This window comes from Gambusia affinis, linkage group LG14 (assembly GCF_019740435.1).
Source record: "Gambusia affinis linkage group LG14, SWU_Gaff_1.0, whole genome shotgun sequence".
Lineage (NCBI taxonomy): Eukaryota > Metazoa > Chordata > Actinopteri > Cyprinodontiformes > Poeciliidae > Gambusia > Gambusia affinis.
Window position 1 is genome coordinate 20,423,710 of NC_057881.1, and position 22,297 is coordinate 20,446,006.

At 41.0% G+C, this 22,297-nt stretch overlaps 1 protein-coding gene across 3 annotated transcripts in view; it reads left to right on the forward strand.

The window, feature by feature from the left end:
* Positions 1-22,297, forward strand: part of LOC122844104 (growth factor receptor-bound protein 10-like) — a 53,407-nt gene that overhangs the window by 7,735 nt on the left and 23,375 nt on the right. The window contains exons 3-5 of one of the 3 annotated variants that reach the window (XM_044139296.1): positions 673-766; positions 7,318-7,573; positions 8,916-9,039. In XM_044139296.1, the coding sequence (XP_043995231.1) occupies positions 673-766; positions 7,318-7,573; positions 8,916-9,039 (474 nt within the window). Of the gene's footprint in view, positions 1-672; positions 767-7,317; positions 7,574-8,915; positions 9,044-21,276; positions 21,977-22,297 lie in introns of those variants that run through there. The other 2 variants (XM_044139299.1, XM_044139297.1) reach the window with 2 other exon arrangements.

The window sequence follows — 22,297 nt, forward strand, 5'->3', positions numbered from 1 at the left end:
GCTAAAGTCCGCAATCAGACCACAGGCCCAGCAGCCAAGCTGTCTTCCTTGGAAAGCTTTTGGCTGCTGCTTCTCAGAGCTATAAATCTCACTCCTGGCATTTATGGATGTTTTCGAAGCACAGAGGGGAGATGCGAGCCGGTGTGTGTGTGTGTGTGTGTGTGTGTGCGCGCGTGTGTGTGTGTGTGCACGCACCACAAGTCTCCTGGCCATGAGCAGTTCCTGGAAGCAACGCTTCCGCGTTCTTCCTTTTCCTGGAAAAGGGAAGATTTTTAAATTTGGCTTTTGGGCCTTTGTTTCTCTCCGACAGCTTTCTCGCCTCGAGGCTGTTTCGGATTAGCCGGTGTGTTAAGGAACGTGACGTTGTGTCCCCAGATGTGTGACAGTGCTGTGGATGCTCCGTTTGTTTTTGTCTTTTAGCTGCAGATGTGCTGATGAAACCGAAACGCTGCAGGACGTGCTTCATGTTTGTATTGGACAGATGTGGCAGTGACAGCTGGAGGTCAGCAGGGTCATGGGGTTAGCATATGGCTTGACGTTACTGGAGAGCAGAGCCCCTCAGCCGTTTGAGCTCGTGATATTTCATCCTTCAGGAAAACCTCCGGCATCCTAAGGGTGTGGTCAGATTCCGTTCACTTTTAAATTAAAGATTTACATTTTTTTTTTGGGCAGGAAAGGATGGAGCGCTCTTCCTCCCGCCGGCCTGAGGAGCTGATCGTTTCCGGCTTTCAGCGCACAGCCAGTCAAGCTTCGCCACATCACCATGGTAACGCCCCTCCCTCCTCCACATCCATTTCTGTAGAAGGCCGTTTAACACATTTTTTGACGTTTGATGTGAAAACTGAATGAAACACAATTAATTGGGCGTAATGAATGTAGGACACACTTTCCTCCAGTGTTGTGCTAATTCACAAGAGCTAGTTCAAAGTTCAGATTACACAGATTTATAATTCACACTTTCCAAATTTCAAGCTTAAAAATGAATAAATTTACTTTTATTTATTCATTTCCCTACATAAGAAAGTAATTTCCACTAACTTAAATTTTGACAAATGACATCATCCCTTAATTAGGCATCACTGGACAGCTTTTATAATCATAATTTTAAAAAGTTATTCTGGCCAAGTTGAGCTTCAGACTGCTCTAAACTACAACACACACTTGGAAAAATGTACACATTATAGAACATTTCAGTAAGTAATACAAAAACAGATCTGAGTCCAATCATCAATCAAAATGGTTGCATTCATGTCTCGCTGCTGAGAATGTTTAATGTTTGCTTAAATTTAGTAAACGAGGAAAAACTTGGGAGGTGATTTCATGCATCAAGAGGAGAATATTTAAGAAAGTAACTTCTGTCACTTTCAAAGTACAACAAGGTTTATGCTCCTTTTCGTGCAAATGGTCACAAAGTCAACAAACGCAGCATTAGGTTTGCATTACACAAATATGCAACAGTGTGACCACGTGGTGCTTACATAGCAGACAAATCAGTTTTTTGCTTACCTTGGAATAAAATACATAAATTTTCCCTTGTGTAAGAGAGCTGGTGTTTTGCCCTAATCTCCTCTGTCCACATGCAGAGTTCATCAAGTTTAATTAAACTGCCTATTGATGCTGACCATTCTCTGAAAGCATCACTTCCTGACAAACCTGCTCATTTTTGTGCTATTTTTATTACCAGCTCAGTAATAAACACTTAAATCTAACTAGGTTGGGTAAAGTACTATACAGTTACATATAAAGTATGCCAAGAGGCAGATTTACTGGGGAAAGTTATGTTCCACCTTTTGTGGTCACGATGCAAAACAAATGGTTCTAATTTCCCACATATGTGTTTAGTGTGAGGTAAGTGTACTGCATTGATAAGGGTTGGAAAAGATCCTCATATTAAAATTTCTGTTGTGGAGACCATTTCTCCAATGGTTTAGCGTTCTGAAACTAATTTAAAAGCGAAGAAAGGGTGACTCACTCACACAGATGCAGATGCACAAAGGCAACCCAATAAATAGTTGCTGTTTTGCAGAAAACATGATTATAAATCATTGTTTTTGTATTTTTTTTCTTTTTCTTGAGTCATGCAGCAAAGAATTTTGAAAGGCAAAATATTCCTCTGTCACGTTGCTCCATTATCCTACAGCTTTTGTTCTGTCCATTTTTCACACATCACCTCCTCTTTTGATTGCTGTCTTCATGGAGCCAAACAGATGATGGCCTACTTAACGCTCGCTGACTTCCTAGAAGTCTCTCTCTCTAATTGCCCAACTTCTGCACCATCTAGGAAACTGTCTCCCCTCATCACTTCATGCTCTGCTCACCATATGGAGACGTTGTTCACGCCCCCTTTTCTCACAACGCCTCCCCGTATACGCACAACCTCATCGTAAATCATAGTTATGAGGAATCACGATAATGCAAAGCTACATAAATCAGTCTAATAAAATTAACTCATAGCAATGCACGTATAGGCTTGCGGGGATTAAGGAAGGTAAAGCAGGTCCTTATTCTGACAGGCAGACACATGAGATTATTCATATTTATTTATCCCCTTGCTTGTTCAAGAAAACTTAAATATTGTGAAAGAATAAAGCACATCAGAGCATTAAATTGCTAATCTTAGTGCTTAAATATCTGCAATATGATTTTTATTCCTTAAGGCAGCAAACTTTTAATCTTTGATCTTTTTACATCCTTCACCTGAGGTGAAATTATGTATTTTTAATCCCAGTAAGTTACAGCTGATATTACGATGAATTGCAGGTTGTTTGTCCTTGTTTTAGGTTTGTAGTATAGATGCACCCATCAGACTTCCTTGGGCAATTTTCTGTCAAAAAGGTCATCAAATGTTACTTATTATCATTTATGTACATCTTCCTGTTCAAACCCTGATTTATCCGCTCTAAAAGCTTGTGTACAACTACGTCTGTTTAAGGGTTAAAACCTGTGTAAAGTAGAATAAAATAAAGATCATATCTCTATTTGAACAAAAAAACTGTATCTCGTGGACTTCAACACTACACAGCAGCCATGAATGATTTAAAACAAGTGGAAGTCTCCACAATAAAGTTTTGCACATAACAGAACGAGCTTGAGTCAAAGTCACTCGGATAAAGTTACGTGTTGGCCGTGCACAACTCAGACACTTTACATCAGCCTCACTAATGGATTGGTTTATATTTAGATCGGCTCAGGTTGCTGACCCTTCGTTTATGATCGCCCCGTCTGACTTCCTGATAACCTGACAACATGCTTTATTGGCAGCGAAGCCTAAAAGCACCACCTGCAAAACAAGCGCTATAGATGTGTTTTGCTAATAGATAAGTTAAGTATTTTAAGTAAGCAAAAAGATAAGCAAGATTCAGGCTAATACTAACTACTATGCTTATGTTTCATAATGAAAACGCTCCAGGTTTCCTTACTGACCTCTAGACGGTGGTTGGGGATCAATAATTGCTGTTTTTTGTGGCTTCGGGTTAGTGTATTTTGAGATCTTAGAGGAATGGACCATCCACTTTTGCATGGCATGTTTTGTTGTCAGATGCTAACCAGACAGCTGCAGCAAGTCCTTCACATTCCAGGTCAAAGTAAATGGACGAGAAGGAGAAGGCATTTTCTTTCTGTGTCCTCTGGGCTCCCTGTGCAAAGCCAACAGTGGAGTTGGCCAAACCAGCCGCAGGAGGAGGGAGAGGAATGCCAATGAAACCATCATTATCCTCCTAAAGCTGCACAAGGCTGCTTTTTAAAAAAAAAATTTTATTTAAGACTCTGGTAGGCTAAATGATAAAGCGCCTTTGCAACAGTGAAAAGAGATTAAAAACCTGGAAGCGTGTGCGTGGTGTGGGATCTCCATATTAGCGGATATAAAATATTGAGTTAAGGGTTTGTTCCCATGTTTTGCCAAGACGCAGATGAATTACATTTTAAAACATGCCCACGGAAATCTCAACTCGCCAGCGGCAGCTGCTTATTTTTCAATTAAGTCCAGCAAAAGCGATCCTGGACAAGAGCGAACGCTTGCTGCTCCAAAAGGCCCCAGTTGATAAAAATCTTCCTGTATTTTCCATGGACTAAAATTACTGTAATCGTGGCTCATTGCTGCAGGTTGATGGCCAAGACAGGAGTTTACAATCCAGATGTTTTTCCTCTGCAGTTGACTTGAGTGTTTTTATTCTTGGGACTTACTCCATAACATCGTCTTCATCGAATATGTTGGTGCCAAGTAAAGTTTTTGATGGATGGACTTGAGCTCAGGTGAACATTCATCCCATTACAAAGGACTCACTGTTTCGTTGTTTGAAACAGTGAGTCTCCATGCACTTTAAAAGCATGTTGGTGTGGATAGCTAGCCAAAGACATTTAAAATCCCTGTATTTATATCCTGTCACACTTTTATGCATCTTTCTCGTGTTTCAATGATGTACAAAAGTATGTCGCATTAAGCATCTTTGAAGGATTCCCATCAGTGACCCGATAATAATGTTAATTAATTTCATGGAATGCCATGCAGATGTTTTGTCTACACCAGAAAAGATCACTGAACCCAACATGCTGAATGCTTGGAATGAGTGTAAAAGATAGTTTTACAGTTTGTAATACATTCAAGCCATATATTTTACAATCCTCAACTTGATTTTAATTTAAAAGCAAGTTTTATTCAAAACATTTAACATTATAGACAACAACTTTATACATTTAGTTCCACTTGATTGACACAACGCACTTTATTTCTTCATGTTCAGAAATGGTAAATTATCCGTCTAGAAATAAAAGAAGCCACCAGACAAATTTCTCATCCGTGGTTCAGACAAATGTAAACTGTGTTTTTATGCTGCGTTTTAGTCAGAACCAGGAGTTACAGCACAACCAAGTTGCAAGATGGAAAATATTGGGATTTGGTATCAGATTTGGTGCTGCCACCTTGTATGTACAGAACAAGCAGCTATCAGAACATTTTGCCCATTTAATTTGATCCAAAACAAAAGGAACATATGCATAGATAAATATTTCACAGCACTATTTCTGAAGCCAATTTAATCATATCAAAGTTGATTGAAGTACCAATAAATACTTCATGTTGGTAACTTTCACTACTTTTTGTATGCATGGCAGCCATGTTGATTTTTTTTTTTTTAAACCCTGAGCTGATCGGCCAACTCCGAATTTCCCAGTCAGAATTCCAACTTCAAAAGACGTTTTTATTGTTTTCTCACTGGGAATTGGAAACCCAAACAGAGGAACCACAGTTGGCTACCCTGACATATGTGACATTATAAGAAACCATGTGATGGCAGCTTTACGTCATTGGTGCTGCAGATTTATTTAACGTAACTCTTGCTTTCCCACAGCCATGCTGCTGACGTTACTTTTGGGACTAGGAAGAGTCGCGTTTTGGTTTCAAATTTTTGATTAAACGGGATAACTCTTTGTAAACATTGCCTCATTTTTTTTTATTATAAAAAGCAACAAAATGGCAAAAGTTGATGTGTAAAAATCAATCTAATCTAAAATTAAATGGTAAAGCTTGTCTGAGCTTTACATAAGAAGCACGTTGGTCGTTTTCCACTCTCCGGGTTTTAGCCCCCCTTGTCCTCTGGCACCATCACACACCCATCTCCTGTCCCACTCATGAACCTGAACATCACTTGACCCTGTGTCCCAGACTGTGCTTCTTGTGTGTGCAGGACTGTGGGGCCATGCCTCTTTGTGATCCAAACATGAGCCGCGACTCCTGTTTTTTTTGGAACAGCAGATTCCCTTCTGCTCTTTGTGTTCGCCATGTGTCTAAAGCACAGCACAGTGTTTTCTTTTAAAAAAAACAAAAACAACAACAACAAAAAACAGCTTGTATAATCCAAAGCACGTGTTGGTGTGCGCTGCACATTGCACGTGGTGTCCCATCCTTGTTCTGAAGCGTGCATGTGTGTACGTTGTTTTGCTGCTCTGCTTCGTCCTGACCATTTAAGCCACCGTGTGCAATGAGCGGACTAGTTAACGCTCCCAGAGCTCAGTAATTTCTTCCTCCAGGAATGTCTGGAATTCTCCGAGCGGTGTTGGGGTGGGACTCGCTCAGGACTGAAGGGCTTTAGACACATGCCTATACACAAACACATGCAGAAACTCTCTGAGGGGGCAGTTGTGGACTTTTAAAGAGGGTTTAATGTGAAGTTCTTTCTTTTCAATGAGGGGAACTGTTTTCCATCCTGCTTTTTCTCTCTCTCTCTCTCTCTCTAGGCCTAGGTCTTTCTTTAAATCTTAGAAAAACCTCCTGACAAGAGGAATTCACTGATTGTTTTAGAGCAGCACATTGCTCAACTCTGAGGCTCATTGACACTTGGCCTCTCAAATCCCTGGAGGACTTTAGCTAATTAAAAACGGTTCAGTGATGATCCTTCACATTTCATACTGGCTTGGTTTGCACTGTGGCTTCTGGTTGGAACCACCACACTTTGTCAGATATATCTGTCTTTTTAAATGTCAGACTTCATATTGGTGAAGTTTACTCGACAAACTTTTTAGGTTAATCCAGGTGTAAAATCCAACTTTGGGTGTTTTTACACCTGAGACTTGGTTCGATTGGGGACCAAAATTGCAACATTTGTTGCATTATCAGCTGGTGCGGTTCGCTTTCACACCGCCCCACATCAAATGAACAAAACCTGTTCACCTCCTCGCCTGTGGCGGCGCTGCAGTAAGAACCACAAAAGGAGACGACACAAAAACCTCAGAGGAAAACACACAGAATGCACAAAAATGCACTTTAAAAAGAAAAATGTGGAAGAAGAAGATGTAATACTAGACGACACAATTATCTGTTAGATAACCTACATTTCTACTACATGAAACCAGAAGGTTCAGTTAGCAAACATCATGGCTGGGGTGTATTATTTCTGGATGGTTTATGTGTATTATTCGCCACCACAATTTGAGCTGACCAGTGATTATTGGGAAAGTAAGACTGAGTGTGTCGGGGTAGGATGACAGAAAATAAATTTCTAGTTGTCCTACAGCGTTTACTCTGAATAACATATGAAATAGCCATCGCTCAGGGTAACAAGGTGCTACATTGCATTTTCATACTAGCTCAAGTGCACTTCTGTCTTTTCCCTTGGAAAAAACTTTTGCTTGTGATAAAAGTATGGGGCCCTTTTTGTTCAAATATATCTTTGCCAGAGGTAGGTAAGGAACCTGTTATAAGTTACCTTGGTTAATCTCTTAATAAGGAATGGTAAAGAGTGGAGGGGTACAGCTGTGTTAAGCTCTGCCTCTCACTTCTTTCCTGCTCTCTTCTTCTGTTTCTCTTCTCTTCCCACAACCCAGCTGCCTCCACAGATGACGACGTGGACCTGGAGCAGCTGGTGAATGACATGAACTCCTCTGTGGAGAGCGTTCAGTCCACGCAGGCAGAGACGGCTCTCCTCCTAAACAACGGTCACATGCACACGACTCACCACCACCACGCTGCCCATCTGGGACACGGCCAGGTCCACCGTCGCCACACCCCGCCCCTGCGGCCCTCGCCACCCTCCAGGGAAGGACTGAAGCACTCGCAGCCCATGCACATCCAGGCTGTCAGGTAAACACACCAAGCCTCTGGCTCTGTGTGGATCTGAGCACCTTAAATACAATTAGAGGAGAGCTGGCAGCTTCCAGAAATAATCCCTTTTCCTCTTCATAGCTACATTGGAATATTAAAGGTCAAATTCAGCTGTAAATTAGATTAAAGGGGGTTTACTGCTGATTTTATGCTAAATCAGGTGCAGAATTCAGTTTCATCCCTTCCCTGTCGCATCAAATAAAGTAGTTTAAAAAAATAAAATAAAAGTGTACATGTATGAACATGCAGTAAGTATTTTACACTTTACATTTTGTCACTTTATAGCTACAAACATCAGTGTATTTCATTGCCTTTTTTGTGATGGACCAACACAAAGTTGGGCATAATTGTGAGCTGGAAGAAAAATGATAAATGGTTTTTTACATTTTATGAGCTTGCAGCTGCAAATCCAGCCGCAAGTCTTTTGTAGCTACCAGCTTTGCTTATCTAGCGACTTTGTTTGCTAAGTTCATTCAGCAGGAATGGAAAGCGTCTGAACATCCAGTTTCCAAGTCATTTTTTAACATATTCTAAGTGGAATTTAGTATTTATTATTGTTATTATTCCTTTGTAGCTTTGGCTGTGTGCTTTGGGTCACTGTCCTCCTGCAAGATGAAACTTCGCTTCAATCAAGTCTTTTTCACCCTCTAGTAGGGTTTTTTTTTTAATCTTTTATTTTTCTTCTAATCGATTCTTACAAGCTTCCTTGTACTTGTTCAATCAAACCATCTCATGCCATGATACCTCCACCACTGTATTTCACCGTGACGATGGCGTGTTCGAGCTGATGTGGTGTTAGCTTCATGCCTGTTTGCTAAAGTTTAGTCTTATTTTACCATATCATCTGTTTGCTGTATCCTCTACGTGGCCTGTGGCTAAATGCAAGATGGACTTCTTGTAGTTTCTTTCAATAGTGGCTTGTTTTTCTTGCATAAAGGCTAAATTTGTGGACTAAACCGGATCTGCAGCTTTCTCATGATACAGTTTGCTCTTTGCCAAGCATCTTTCACCAAATATCTCTATTTATACTAATATTAAACAACACAGATGAACTCAATTCAGTGCTAATTTTGCGACTTCTGGTGGGTTTTAGTTGTACTGAAACTTATTTAGGCATGTCAGCATATAGAAGGCTTAGCAAATACATTTGTATTTGTCAAAAAAGTTTGAAACTTGGGGTAATTTTCCTATTTTTATTTTACTTTTAATGTGCTGACAATTTTTGTTCTCACATTCCAGTCGAACATTCAGTGTTCAGCCTTTTATTCTTTATGTGTCGATTCTGGGGCAACAACATAAATGTATTTGTCTCCCTCTGCAGGTGCCTAAAGGAAGAGCAGCACCTGCGTCCCGCCTCCCTGCCCGCCATCCCCAACCCTTTCCCAGAGCTGTGCAGCCCAGCAGGATCCCCCATTCTCAGCCCGATTCAGACCTCCGACAGCCATGCAAGTACACCTTCACCACATCCTTGATTCTCCTTACATTAAAAACATCAAATTACAAACCAGGAAGAGGAGGAGCGTATTAGCAGTCTTCGTTATTTCTCTCCCTCTTAGCTTCTTATCGTAGTGATTGTAACGGGGCAGTGAGTTTGTGTGGACGTAAATCTGGAAGCGTTCAGAAATCAGCTGAGTGACCCGTTAGTCTCGGGTCAAAGTAGTGAGTGTTGACTTTGGCTTTGCACTGCATCTCACCCTGGGTTATCTGACCCTGCGTGTGTGTCTGTGTGCTCCTGCGGCGTCACCACTATCAATCATGCACACACAAACAGAGACGTGTTTCGCTGGGGTTGAAGGTGAGCCGTGTCTCCAGGATGCCGCAGACGGAGTGCAGACTTCCGTTGCCGAGCCGACGACCTGAATGGGAACGTCTTCGAGTCGGATCTCCCTGAACCTCCTGAATCCGTCTGCCGGATTTGACAGGACACACTCATTTCCGCAGTTCACACGCTTTTACCATGGCTATATGCGTTAATGTGTGCGTGTGCGTGTGTGTGTGTGTGTGTGTCACAGTCTTGCCTTTCCTTCCCTCTGCTCGGCCTGCTGTTCCAGGAATGTTCCATCCGTCTCAAAGATGTTTTCAGGATGCCCACCCTGAACAACAACTTCTTTTAGATGGCCACTCACTTATTCACCCAGATGGGCTATAACAGATACGTGATAAGAAAAAGCATTATTTTAGCATTTTGTTGACATCATCTCACAAGGTCTGGAGTCACAAAGCAAGTCTGCATTTCGTACAAAGAATCCTTTGTGTGCATGTGAGGCTGACGGCGAACTAAATGTTGCCTCATGTTTTTTCCATATTATCTTCATTATGTCCACACTTTGTCCATTTAACTATAATCCCATGTGTCCTGACAGGCAAGCATTTTCCATTAGATGTGTATTTAACCATTCAACTAACTTTTACATCCATTTTTTTTTTATGTACCACAACTGAGTTAGCACAGACTGTATAATACTGAGCACTGATTGCACTGCAAAAACACAATCTTACCAAGTAGTGTTTGTCTAACTTCCAGGGAAAATATCTCAGTACACTTGAACTGAGATAAAACTAACTTATCAGTCACTCTTCAGCAAGATATAGGAGCGTGTTTTAACTCAGTAATTTCTTAATATTGATGAAAAAGTAGTAATTGGATTGGCAGATTATTCAACTTATAATAAGACATTTTCCACCTGTGATAAGTGAAATAATCTGCCAATAGAGCTAGCACTTTCTCATCAAAATTGAGGAATTATTGACTAAAAATAAACTCCTATATGTTGCTGAAAAGTTACTTACAAGTTAGTTTTGTCTTATTTCCACCATACTAAGATATTTACTGTAGAAGGTGGGCAAAAACTACTTGGTAAAATTCTGTGTTTTTTACATTGTGATGATGGAAAAGTAGGAAGGTAGTGACATTTTTTTTATCATTAGCAGAGTGGTGATGAAAACACTTTGGTAGATGAAGCCTAAAATGTGGGAGCTCGACTGATAAATGTATCACATTTGGATCTGCAATGTTGCTTATTTAAGGAGACGTCTCTCCCACTGTTAGCTAACGGTGACTGATTAAAATGGTTATGTGGATTGGTACAGGATGCAGGTTCCTTGATGAATTAAATGGAGCCTGAGTGAAGCATCCAGTAGAAACGGTCCAGCTGGGACACAATTCGGTCTGCAGGCTGACTAACAATAAGTTTGTAAATGTTTCCATTCGCACGGAGCAGATCCGCCTAGTGCGACTCGTCACAGGGCGTTGCTGGAGCGTCCAAGAGACAGTCAGAACGAGACGGACCTCGGACTGGGCCAGGAGTGACCTCAACTCCACTTTTAGCCCGTAGCGATCATCGTTCCAGATACCGATGCAAACAGTACTTTTGGTTTTTTTGTGTTTAAATTCAAAATGTTACTACGATGATCATTGACGATATCAGATAAATATGATTTTAGGTTCTTTGAGACTAGCAGAAAATAAAGAGATTACAAGATTATCCCAATTTATTTATGGGATATGTATTTATGACTCAAGCTTAAGAACAAGTATGGAAATTAGTATCTGTATTTTCCATGTCTGGAAGAGTATGAAAAAAATCTTTATTTTTAACTCTTGATTCTCTTCCTTCTGTACTTAATTCAGTCTTCTCACCTTGTCCTTCCTCCTTTTTCTTCTTCTTTTTCTTTTATTCTTTCATCGTTTTGTCCTTTTTCCTAGGGTTTTCCTAGTCTTCCTTGTCGATCTTCTTCCTTTCTTTTGCTGTCCTACATTTCTTCTTTTTTGTCCTTTCTTCCTAGTGTTTCTTTGCCCCGGTGTTTTCCTGCATTGTGTCCTCTCTCTCTACTTTAACTTCTTCATATCCCCCCTTTCTTCTCCTTCTTGCCTTCCTTCCTACTTTGTTTGTGTTGCTTTTTGTCAGGTCTCATACTTGCGCTTTCCTGCTGTAAAAACATTTTTGCCTGAATTTACAGGAAAAGTTTGTACTTTGTATCTAATTATGAACATAAAGGACTGAACTCTGGAAAGCTTCCTGGAAAAATCTGGAATTCAAAAAATTTTGAATCAAAGGTTTACTAACAGGAAAACGTCGAGCAGAAAAGTTTCAAGTTTTTTATTTTTTTTTTTTTAATGAAATTTTATTCTTTCCTGTTTTTTATTTATTTTTTCTTTTTATTAGAGCCAAAACATACATACACAATACACATCTCACTATGGACACATACTGATCGATACTCTCAGTACATTTACACAAAAATTTGAATTCCAAAATTACAATCCAGCAGTTTCAGCTTTTTCCCCCCAACAGAAAAGAAAATTAAACAATATAACAAAAAAAAAAACCCTCCCATCTCTGCTCACAGTCAACCTGATGGAAAATAATTAAATATATCCATCATCAGATATGACTACCCATACTTATAACCAACACAAAATTCAGCAGCAGGCACCTTCATCAATTGGGCAAAACTTCTAAGTTTGAAAAATAGGAAAGAAAGCATTGCCATTTTTGGTAAAACTTCTGTGTAGACCCTCGAAGGCTGTTTTTAATTTTCTCAAGCTTCAAATAAAACATCCTGTCTTTAACCCAGACGGATATTGAGGGACATTTATCAGACTTCCAGTGTAACGGTAAAGTACGTCTAGCCAATAAAGATGTAAAAGCAACAATCTCCCTTTGAGCAAAACTTAGCACTAAAGCAGGGTTGAGGATACCAAATATGGCAACAAATGGACAAGGTTGCAAATTTTCTTTCAGAACAGAAGACATAATTGAGAAGTAATTAGACCAAAAATTATATAATTTGGGACAAAGAAAGAACATGTAGAAAAGTTTCAGTTTTGACAAATTTAATGAACCCCAGTTGATGGCGTGCTTGGGGTTCGTTATACAATCATCTCAATCAGCTGTTCTGGAGCAGGAACTCGTCTAAACATGAAGTTCGGTGGACCAGTGTTGAGGGGTCCTGATCAGATGCACACATTAATTACTGGGACATCGGTACACCACACTTTCAGATATAAAACAACCGGTCGACTTCATGCTAACCCAACACACGACTTGTCAGTTTCTGCTAATGCTGAAACTACTTGGTCACAAGCTACGATCTGTGTAAACTGCATGTCTCAAATGATGAAACATTAAGGAACAAATAGGTTTTCAACTTTTCAGTAACAATATTGGAGGCTCCAAAAGTAGCTCAGACACGCACACACCCACGCGCACACACACACACACACACACACACTCTGCTTCTTTAATGTTTCTGCCTTGGGACTTATTTTCACAGGTCGTTCTGTGAGTTCCCGTCACGAGATCTGGCAGCTCTTTCTGCTGCACTGGTGGTCAGTACAGATCACAACGGTTGTGGGACAAACCAGACTAAAGCTCTCTTGTTAAAATAAAAATGGTTTGTTGGATATAAGTCTGTATATTCACTTGTAAAACTCAGAGTAAGCTTGCTAAGGGTGGCTTACTTAACACTAATAGTTCTGATGATCGCTCTGGATTTGAGGAACTGACATCTTCATGTGGCGCGTAGACTTTAAGGATGATGTTTATTTTTACTTTTAGTAAAATAATGCGCAAAATGAGCATCGACTCGTCTTGAGCTGATAAAACTGTCACTAATCAAATCAGTATTGTGTAAAATTGACAATTATAAGGTAATTCCCTCATCAAAAACATACCTGGAGTATTGCCTTGATTATCTCCTGCATGTTTGAGAAATTGTTTAATCTCCATGGCAACTGATCTCCATGGAAACCACTCAGCTGTGTGCCACTAGGACAAACACCTAGTGTCACACATCGTTGGAGTTGCAGTTTCCGAGATTCTGCCTCACAGAGCAGCCCTCTCCCACGACTCCCCCACTCAGCTCCTTCAGACTAGCTGGCAGCAATTAGCAAACACCTGGAGGAACTCGTCATACAAGTTTACATCTCAGTGCTACGCTTGTGAAAACATTATTAAAAGGTTAATAAAGGAGCGCTGTTGTGACGATGTCCTGAAGTTGTAAAGTTTCAGAAAGAGAAAGAGTTTCTTAAAGAGACAGAGGCCCAATTTCAAGGCATTATATTTGGAAGTAAAAGTTCTTTTACATCATACTTTATGTAAATTTTTATATCAACTGAAGGTAACAGTTGCTTGATTATGCTACAAAATGGCACTATGTGCCTGAAAAACACATAATACTGCCCCTTTAAGTGCTGGCTGACTCTGACGTGTGCTGCTGCTGTAGCGATGCGGCGCTCTGTTGCGTTAAATGTAAGCAAACAGCAGGCATAGAGAACCTGTGTAGGTGTTATGAGAACATATACATATGAATATATGCAGGTCTGTAAATGATGCATGCCTTGGAGCAGGAGGAGCATATGAATGCAGACGAGTCACACATATGTGCCGTGGGACGATCAGCTGATGGTTCTCTGGTGTTTTTCTCCTCGGGCTGTCGCTGTGAATATTGTTCTGAAGATCCGCTAACAGGCTGGAATTATGTCTCTGTCAGAAGACCTAAATCGACTTTGGTCGGGGCTTCAGAGCCATTTCTCATGGTTAATCATTCTAAAGGCCATTTCCCATGCAGCTTGTGCCAGCCTTGCAACATTCATTTGAGCCGAGTTTTCCCCCCGCCTTTCACAGGGATTTGGTCAGGTCCCATCTGTCATCGTTGAGCAAATGCGTTTGCTTTGGCACCGTGGCTGTAACGCAACTCGAGCTTTTATTTGTGGCCAGAGACAGTATAATCAACATCAGGGTCAGCGGGTTGGACCCAGCAGTTAAATATACCCTCCGTTGCAAGCAGATGATTTGGATGAATGCCATGCGTATCAGCCGGCCTCCCTGCTCTCCTCTGAAGCAGCTTTGAGAGAGACACTGAACTTGATCCAGGTTCTGGTTTACTGCTCTTCAGCTGACCCTGACCTCTGACCTTCTTGGAGATGGATGCTCTTGGATGGGTTTTCTGTCCATTATTTGCTCTGCCGTTTGATTTTTAGATAATTGTTGCTTGTAAAGTCAGACAAAGATTAGAGGAAAGGTCGGCCATGCAGGTGGTGTTTATAACCCTTGAGCCTTTTCACATGTTGTCACATTATCACTAATAACTTTAATGGATTCTGTTGGGATTTCAGGTGATGGACCAACTCAAAACAGAGTGTTATTGGGAAGTTAAGCAGTTATCAGCAGTCATTTTTCTTAAGTAATTAAAAAAATGTCTCTTTTTACTCTAACCCTTAAATAAAACAACAAAAAAAGAGTCTGGTGCAAACATTTGCCTTTTTTAAGTCACTTTTAAGTCATTGAGATTATGCCAAACGCATGATCTCAATGTTTTCAGATTTTTAATTTCTTTGACTCCTGAGTGGTTGGTTAGTCCTGATACCGCTTTGGAAGAATTCATCAGATATTTACCAAAGAAGAAAGAAAAGTAAATGTATTGAGTCCGGCCTCAAAACACACACACAGGACTTTAAGTGGTCAGAGCTCAGAAACTATTAAATTTAACTTTATTGTCTGGAATTTTCTGAGCTATTTTTAAAAGGCACAGTTAATGCTGCAGGTTGCATACAGACCAACCAGACGGGTGTAGAGTAAATAACTTTGGAAGCTCCTGTATTCCAGCAATCAACTTGGAAAAAACATCTTAATGTGACTGTGGAGGCTGTGCTTATTGCTCCACTTTATACTAAATTTCCATGTAATGATTTCTCTTGTGTCCTATTATTAGTTGTCTTCAAAGAAACATGCTTAAGCGCTGATTAATCTTGTGTAATAAGAAGAAAGCTCCTAGGCCCACACTCTTCAGGGACTCCTGCCTCCCGTATGATTTGAGGTCAGCTGATGTATTTCTGCACGCAATGGTCTGCTGACCCACTGCAATCAGTCAAGGTGCATGTTCGCGTCCATGTCTGTGCGCTCAGTACAGTGAGCTGGATGGCCATTAGTTCACTGTGTAATCTACCACAAACAATTTCCATCATTACCTGCTAATGAGATGTAATCTGACTGTGGGGGGATTTGGTGCAGAGTGACATGCAGGTCGGAGTAATTATTTCTGCTGGTGTTTGTGGGCTTAATAAAGATTTGCTGGAACTTTGTAGTTTTTGCCAAGCACAAAATGTTTTGCAGCGTTGCAGTGTGATGATGCAACTTGAAAGTGTTTTCTAAGGATTGTTAGAGTAATTGCTGGTTAACCACACAGCAGACTTATTTTTTTTCTCCCCCCGCCTCTCTTACATTCCATGACTTTGCAAGAAGATAAAGTTGAGTGCTGGTCCAAAAGGAGCCTGTGGAATCATTTTTAGCTACATAGCAGTTGTGCAACAATATAACCAGCTCATGAGATTATACATCATATTAGGTTTTTGAATTATTTTGGGGAAAACTTTAAATCCTCAGTTTTTTTTGTTGTTTTCACAAAGTAAAAGTTTCACAAATCAAAAATCTAATCCAATCGGTGTATCCTGTTCCAGTTGGAGGCTAGCAGTTATCATTAGCCAGTAATGGTAATTCCCCTGTGTTTCAAAAATTGTTCGTACCTCGTTTTAATCCGTCTCGGTTTAAAGCTGACTTTCTGTTCAAATAAAAGTCTCCAATATAGACACAACAGCTTGTCAAGCTCCAAACAAACACCATTACATCTGGGGCTCATAATAATAGCTTACATGTTTTTAGCCAGACAAAGTCTCATAATAGCAGCAACTCCATAACTCTTTGACAAGAAACATTTTGGCATTTTAATGTTGCACGATTTAGTCCTAGGAGATCTTGTTTGTACTCAGACTCCTACAGCCTTTGAGAAATATGAAATCTTTCTGCACTGTTGATCTATTAATTGATTTGTTGTTTTCGTCTTATCTGAGATTGGGTCATGGGGTCAATGGGTCAAGGTCCAGACATCCCACTACATAGGATACATAGGTCTACCCAAGGATTTCTGGAAAACCTCTAAGAGAGGCTTTGTGAATTCCCTAAATTAGTTGACAATTTTTTCATCATGACTGATCGTGACGAAGCGATTCAGCCCTACATTTAGTCTGACTCGTGATCACACACAGGGCAGGTCTGGACTTTCTGAAATGAGGTTTTGTTAGAGGGGCAATATTATGGAAAATCTACTTTTTTGAGCTATATATTGTTTTACAAAGTTATTCCCTCATTAAAAACATACCTGGGGCGTTACCTTGATTCTTTAATGTGTGTTTGAGAAATCCTTTAAGCTCCTGTAGCAACCGTTCGGTTGTACAAAACGCCTTGGTGGACCTAGCCCCGCCTTTGAGACGCAGCTCCTCCTCTGAGCTGCAGTTTCCAAGCTTCTGGGCTCCTCCCCCACTTGTCTCCTTCAGACTAGCCAGCAGCAATTAGCAAACACCTGGTAGAACTGCACATCTGTGGAGCTCATCATACGAGCTACGTATGAGTGAAACGTTAAAGGATTAATAGAGGAGCCATGTTGTGACGACTTCCTGAAGGTTGAGTTTCAGTAAAAGTAGGAGTGTTTAAGCAACAGAAGCCCAATTTCATGGTATTAAATTACAAAATCAAATTTATTTTAAGTCATATTTGAGATATACAACATTTTAGAGTGATTGCAGTGTCTTGATTGTGTTAAAAAACATAGCATTGCCTACAAAATACACAATACTGCCCCTGTAAAGGTCTTGGTAATGGGTCCCCCGTTGGTAGTTGAAAAACGTCACGTCACTGTGAGCTAAATTTGAAGTGAAATGAAGATATGGTTTTAGTGTTGAAAGGTAACAACCAGTCAAACGTACTCTGTTTTAACTAAACTACAGATATCCATGTTACCTAAATGCTAGGTTAATGGATATTAAAGTATTCTTGGGTTCTGCACCTCTGGTAGTCACGATCTTTCCTGTTTTCTTCAATTTCAAAGAAAGTTGTTCAATTTGAAGTATCAAATCTTATTTTAATTTTAGCACAAGACTACATCAAGGGAATAAAGTTAAGGGTGGAACTTGGCCCACGTTGTATATTTTCAAAGTTGATGAGAATCTCACGGTGTCGGCTGCCGGGTCGTGTGGAGTTGAGCTCCTCATTGAAGCGCCGCTCTGGTGAAACTCTGCAGATTGAGTTTGGTGGCTCTGCAGAGGTAATCAGCTCTGACTGAAACCTGAAGAACTCTCACTGACACAAAAGACTGACGAGGCTGCAAAAGAGTCCAGAGTGTCCAACTGCTAACAGGAAGTCAAATGCTGGCGTTAGAAATTGGGCATGAGAAGCACAAGGCGGCGGTAAACTTCCATAGAAATACAGAATCAGTGACTGCTGAATTTGAATGTGCTTACTGCTCAGAATGGTTCTCTAGTGTTCAAAGACTTCACTTGGACTTGTGGAGAATCATTAGCTAAAAATACATTTAAAATTGCAAATTCTAACAGTTCAAGTTGAATTGACTTGAACTTCAGACTGTGTTCAGTCCTTATATCACTTTATAAAAAATGGTTTTTTTACATATTTGCTGAAACTGTCACTATGTAGTGACATCATAGTACAAGCAAAATAATCTGTGACACAAATCTAGCTCCTCTGCCTTCTCCCAGTGCCAACAAGAAGCAACCAATCAGAGCCAGGAGGCGGGCCTTAATGCTGTCAATCATGCCCATTTGCACACGGTTGTTCCAAACCCCTAAACTCCTCTTGATTTCTGCTATGATGCAACTTCTCCCCATTAACAGAGCCTGTTATGAATGCTAAGGCTAGTTAGCATAGCCATTGATTTTCCTGTCAAGGCGAATTGTTTCTCCATCATTTGCACGTTTAGTAGCACATTCCCAGGGATGGTTGACAGCGCTAAGATCCTCCTCCTGGCTCTGATTGGTTGTTTTTGTTCAGTAAACTTCAGATTTCTTCAGACGGGAGTAGGTGGAGCAGATCAATCATAATTATATTGTCATAACACAGTCAGAGGTTTCACAAATGTGTCAAAAACTTTTTCTTTTTTTTTTTTTTTAAATAAAGTTACATATTGCAGCTTCAGGCCCCTTTTCTCAGCTCAGACATCCATGATGCCATTTTTAAGAAACTTGCAACAAAGTTAAAGAATCGGAAAGTGACATCAAAAGCGTTAACATTTTTGTTTCAATCTTGCAAATCTGTTCGTTTAGCTTTTTTTTTCTTTTGCTTTAGGGGAGAAAAAATATGTAGTCTGAACCCCCACAACATCTTGTAGTTGTTAGTTGCAGGCAGCCGTGCTTTTGTTGATTCAAAGCCGTTGGAGAGGTTATCTGCTGGCTGCGCTCAATGTTTATACACAGAAAAGCAGACGGTGTGCAGAGTCATTCACTGAGTAAAGAAGTCTTTTTCACTCTGCAGCTCGAGTTACTGAGGAAGAGGCTGGCTCCGGCTTAAAACAACCAGATCAATTGTGCGTACATCTGTGCTTGTGTAAAAATGTGTGCGTGTGAGAGAGAGAGAGAGGGGGAGAGAAAGAGGTTTAGGGGCTCATAAACCTCTTGGGCAAGTGGTTCTGACCCAGGTGCAGATTACTGTGTTTGACCTCTGACCCAGAGTGTGTGTGTGTGTGTGTTTGGTCATACGTGCGCAGGTGTCTGCTTGTAACCCCTCAATCCAATATGTTGCAATAGCATTTGTGTGTGTGTGTGTGTGTTGCCATAAGTGGCATAGGAGACGATAAACCCTGTTAGCGTTTCACCTCTCACCCTTTACTATTAAAGTGGAGGGAAAAAAGAGAAGGAAGGGGGGAAGGGAGACCAGAAAGAAGGGAGAAACGCGGCAAGGCGAGTTAGTTTTAAACAAATAACAATGGTAAAGCTAAAAATATGTTTTTCCTCTTGGACATTTTCACATTCTATCCTGTTACATTTACTAGATTTAGTGTCCTGAATTGGGATTTTATGTGTCAGACCAACACAATGCGCAACTGTGAGGAGGAATGAAAACGATACACACGTTTCTAAAAATTGACAGAAAATATGGTTGTGAAGAACCTCATTTAGTTGTGATTGCACCTTTTAGGTTATGTTTGTCACAGCTTTGCAAATCTACACATTAACGGTTTCATGTTCAAAAGATAAGATGAGGGAAATTCAGAGATATTCTGAATTTAATAACATTATGGAGGGGGGGTTTGTTTTGAATCGGCTAGAAATTGGATGCCATTTAAGAAAAACTATTATATCCACAGATAAACAAACATTTTTAGTCATAAACAGACATCTGTGTGATATTTACAAGTTAAACACTAATATAATACTTGGGATATGTAGTAAATATTGCAATATTCGTGCTCTATTTTATGTAATCAACATGGAGGTGCTGTTCATGGTCCGAGACATCATGATGAAGGAATGCACAGTGTGTTTTGGGGGGGTTTGGCCTCAGTACCGCTGCAGCAGGCAGTGTTGAATGTGGAATAGCATTGATTATATATGCGTAAAGTTTAGTCAGAATAGGCGGAAACTGGCATATTCTGCAGTAATCCAAACTTCTTTATTTTAAATTCTTTCTCTTTTTTCCCCCTTTTCAATTCCTGATAACTCCAATAGAAACCTTCCAACTTTTAACACGCCCAGAATTTTGCTTAACTTTATCCAAACTTTTTTCCAAAATGGCCTCCTATTTTTTTTTTTTTATCAGGCTTCCATAAAGGCCAGATTATGACGTGTTATGATAGCAGAATCGCTACGGTTGCTTTCTTGACTGATGCTCTTCTCATCCTGCCTTCCGTCGTGTTTTGGTGAATTGCGACACTTTTTCCCTTTCCAGACGATAAACTGAACAAGGTTCTTAAAGTGTTGGACATGGACGTGGATTTTTCCACATCAAAGACCCAGTTCTGCTTTGAAGTTCTCTGCTATAAAAAAACATCTTATCCATCTTTTGTATTGGTCCCTTGCATAACATCCTTAAAGGAACAAAATTAAACAGATCAAATGGAGATGTGAGCAGGGGGGAAATGAGAGCGGACCAGGAATCAAGCAGATGGAGAAAGGAGGAAGACGTTGGCTCCTCGTGACGCAGGCGGTGTGTTCGTTATCGCTTCCTGCACCCGCTCGTCTCATCATGAACGTCCATGCACTCCCTGCACACGTGTGACTCCATGTAGTCTGAAGGAGCCCGGCTCTCTCAGGAACTGCAGCATGAGTCAGGAGGAAAAGTCCAACACTAATGTGGAAAAAAAGGCGGGTGGGAGGGCAACCCCCTCCCCAAAAAAAAAAAAAAAAAGAAACACACACACACACACACACAAAAACACTTCTGCAGATGGTCTTCATAGTTTACATTTTGTCTTCCTCATTCAAGAATGTGTGTGTGTGTGTGTGTGTGTGCCTCAAAGTTCTCACGCACACTGTATTAGGGGCCAGCTGGGTTTGGCCTGGGCTCTCTACACATGAGCCTGATTATGACTCAGTATTGCATTACTGACATTCCTCCATAGATCTTTTTTTTTCCTCCACTCCTCTTTCTCCCCCCCTCTTTGCAACTGTTTAGCTCTTCCTTGACCCTTTCAGTTTCGCCCCAAACTCGTGGCATGTTATCCGTTTGCCTCCGCATCCAATTAGTTCCCACTTCAAATTTTCCTTTTCCCTCTTTTTTTTTTTTTTTTTTTTTTTTTTGCTCTTCTCGTGAATGTTCAAGCTGTCGGTGTGCATTACACATGTTGCCATGGTCCTAACACTTCTGCCCAGTATTTCACATGCAGCTGAGGAGGAGGAGGAAGAGGACAGGAGGCAAAGGGAGGGGCTAGAAATTGAAACCGTCAAGCCCGCTCAAAGGAAATGTCAGAAGATGCAGAAGAATAAGGGATGAGTCTCTCCGTCCTGCGATTGGCTCGGTAGTTTGAGCTCGTCTGCATGTGTGCTGGAGGAGTTGTGGGCGTGTCTTAAAAAGAGGGGGGTGGGATGGTGTGGCGCCATCAGTAAAAGGAGCTGACGGAGATAGTTTTTTGGACACCGGGGGGATCAGGTGGATGAAACACAACCCTGGAGATAAGAGAGTACGTGACAGGTAGCAGCTCCCTGGTTTAAAGAGAAAAAAAAAAAAAAATCCCACTCTGGGTTAATCCACTAGGAGGAAGAGGAGGAGGAGGAGGAAAGGAGCTACTGCTCATACCGCTCCTCACAGCTCAGCACAGGAACAGCGGGCAGCCTCCTCCGCCTCTCATTTACTTTCGTCCTTCCTCTGTCACTTCCTCCCCCCCACCCTTACCTCTTCTGCATTCGGCTTGCCAATCTGCCCTTCCTTTCCTTTCCTCTCTCTCTCCTCCCTCGCTCGGTCTCTCTCTCTCTCTCTCTCTCTCTCCCTTCCTGACTTCCTCCCTCCCTCTGTGTCCCTCCGTGTCACTGGAGAACGTCTCAGTGTGAAAATGCCATCCTGCTCTCCAGACTGTTGCCTCTTACAGGCTGTGGAGGTAAGGGACCAGTGTGTGTGTGTGTGTTTGCGTGTGTGTGTGTGGGTGTTTGTTGAGTGTGTGTTTCTTCTCCAGTTCTCTTGTGTCGGGCTTTCCAGAAGCGACCGAGTGTCAGTTTGGAAGCATGCTTCTCTTTTCTTCTTCTTCTTCTTGGTTTAGTGTTTTTAAAAGTTTTCTCTAACAAAAACTCATGAGTCATACATGAACTTTTTTTGTTTTTCTTTTTTCTTGTCGGGGGGGGCATGTGGGAAGAGAGGAGGCAGTCTTTGGGCTTTTGCAGAGGGCAGAAGAAGTGCAGTGACGTTGTTTCGGATTTCAGAG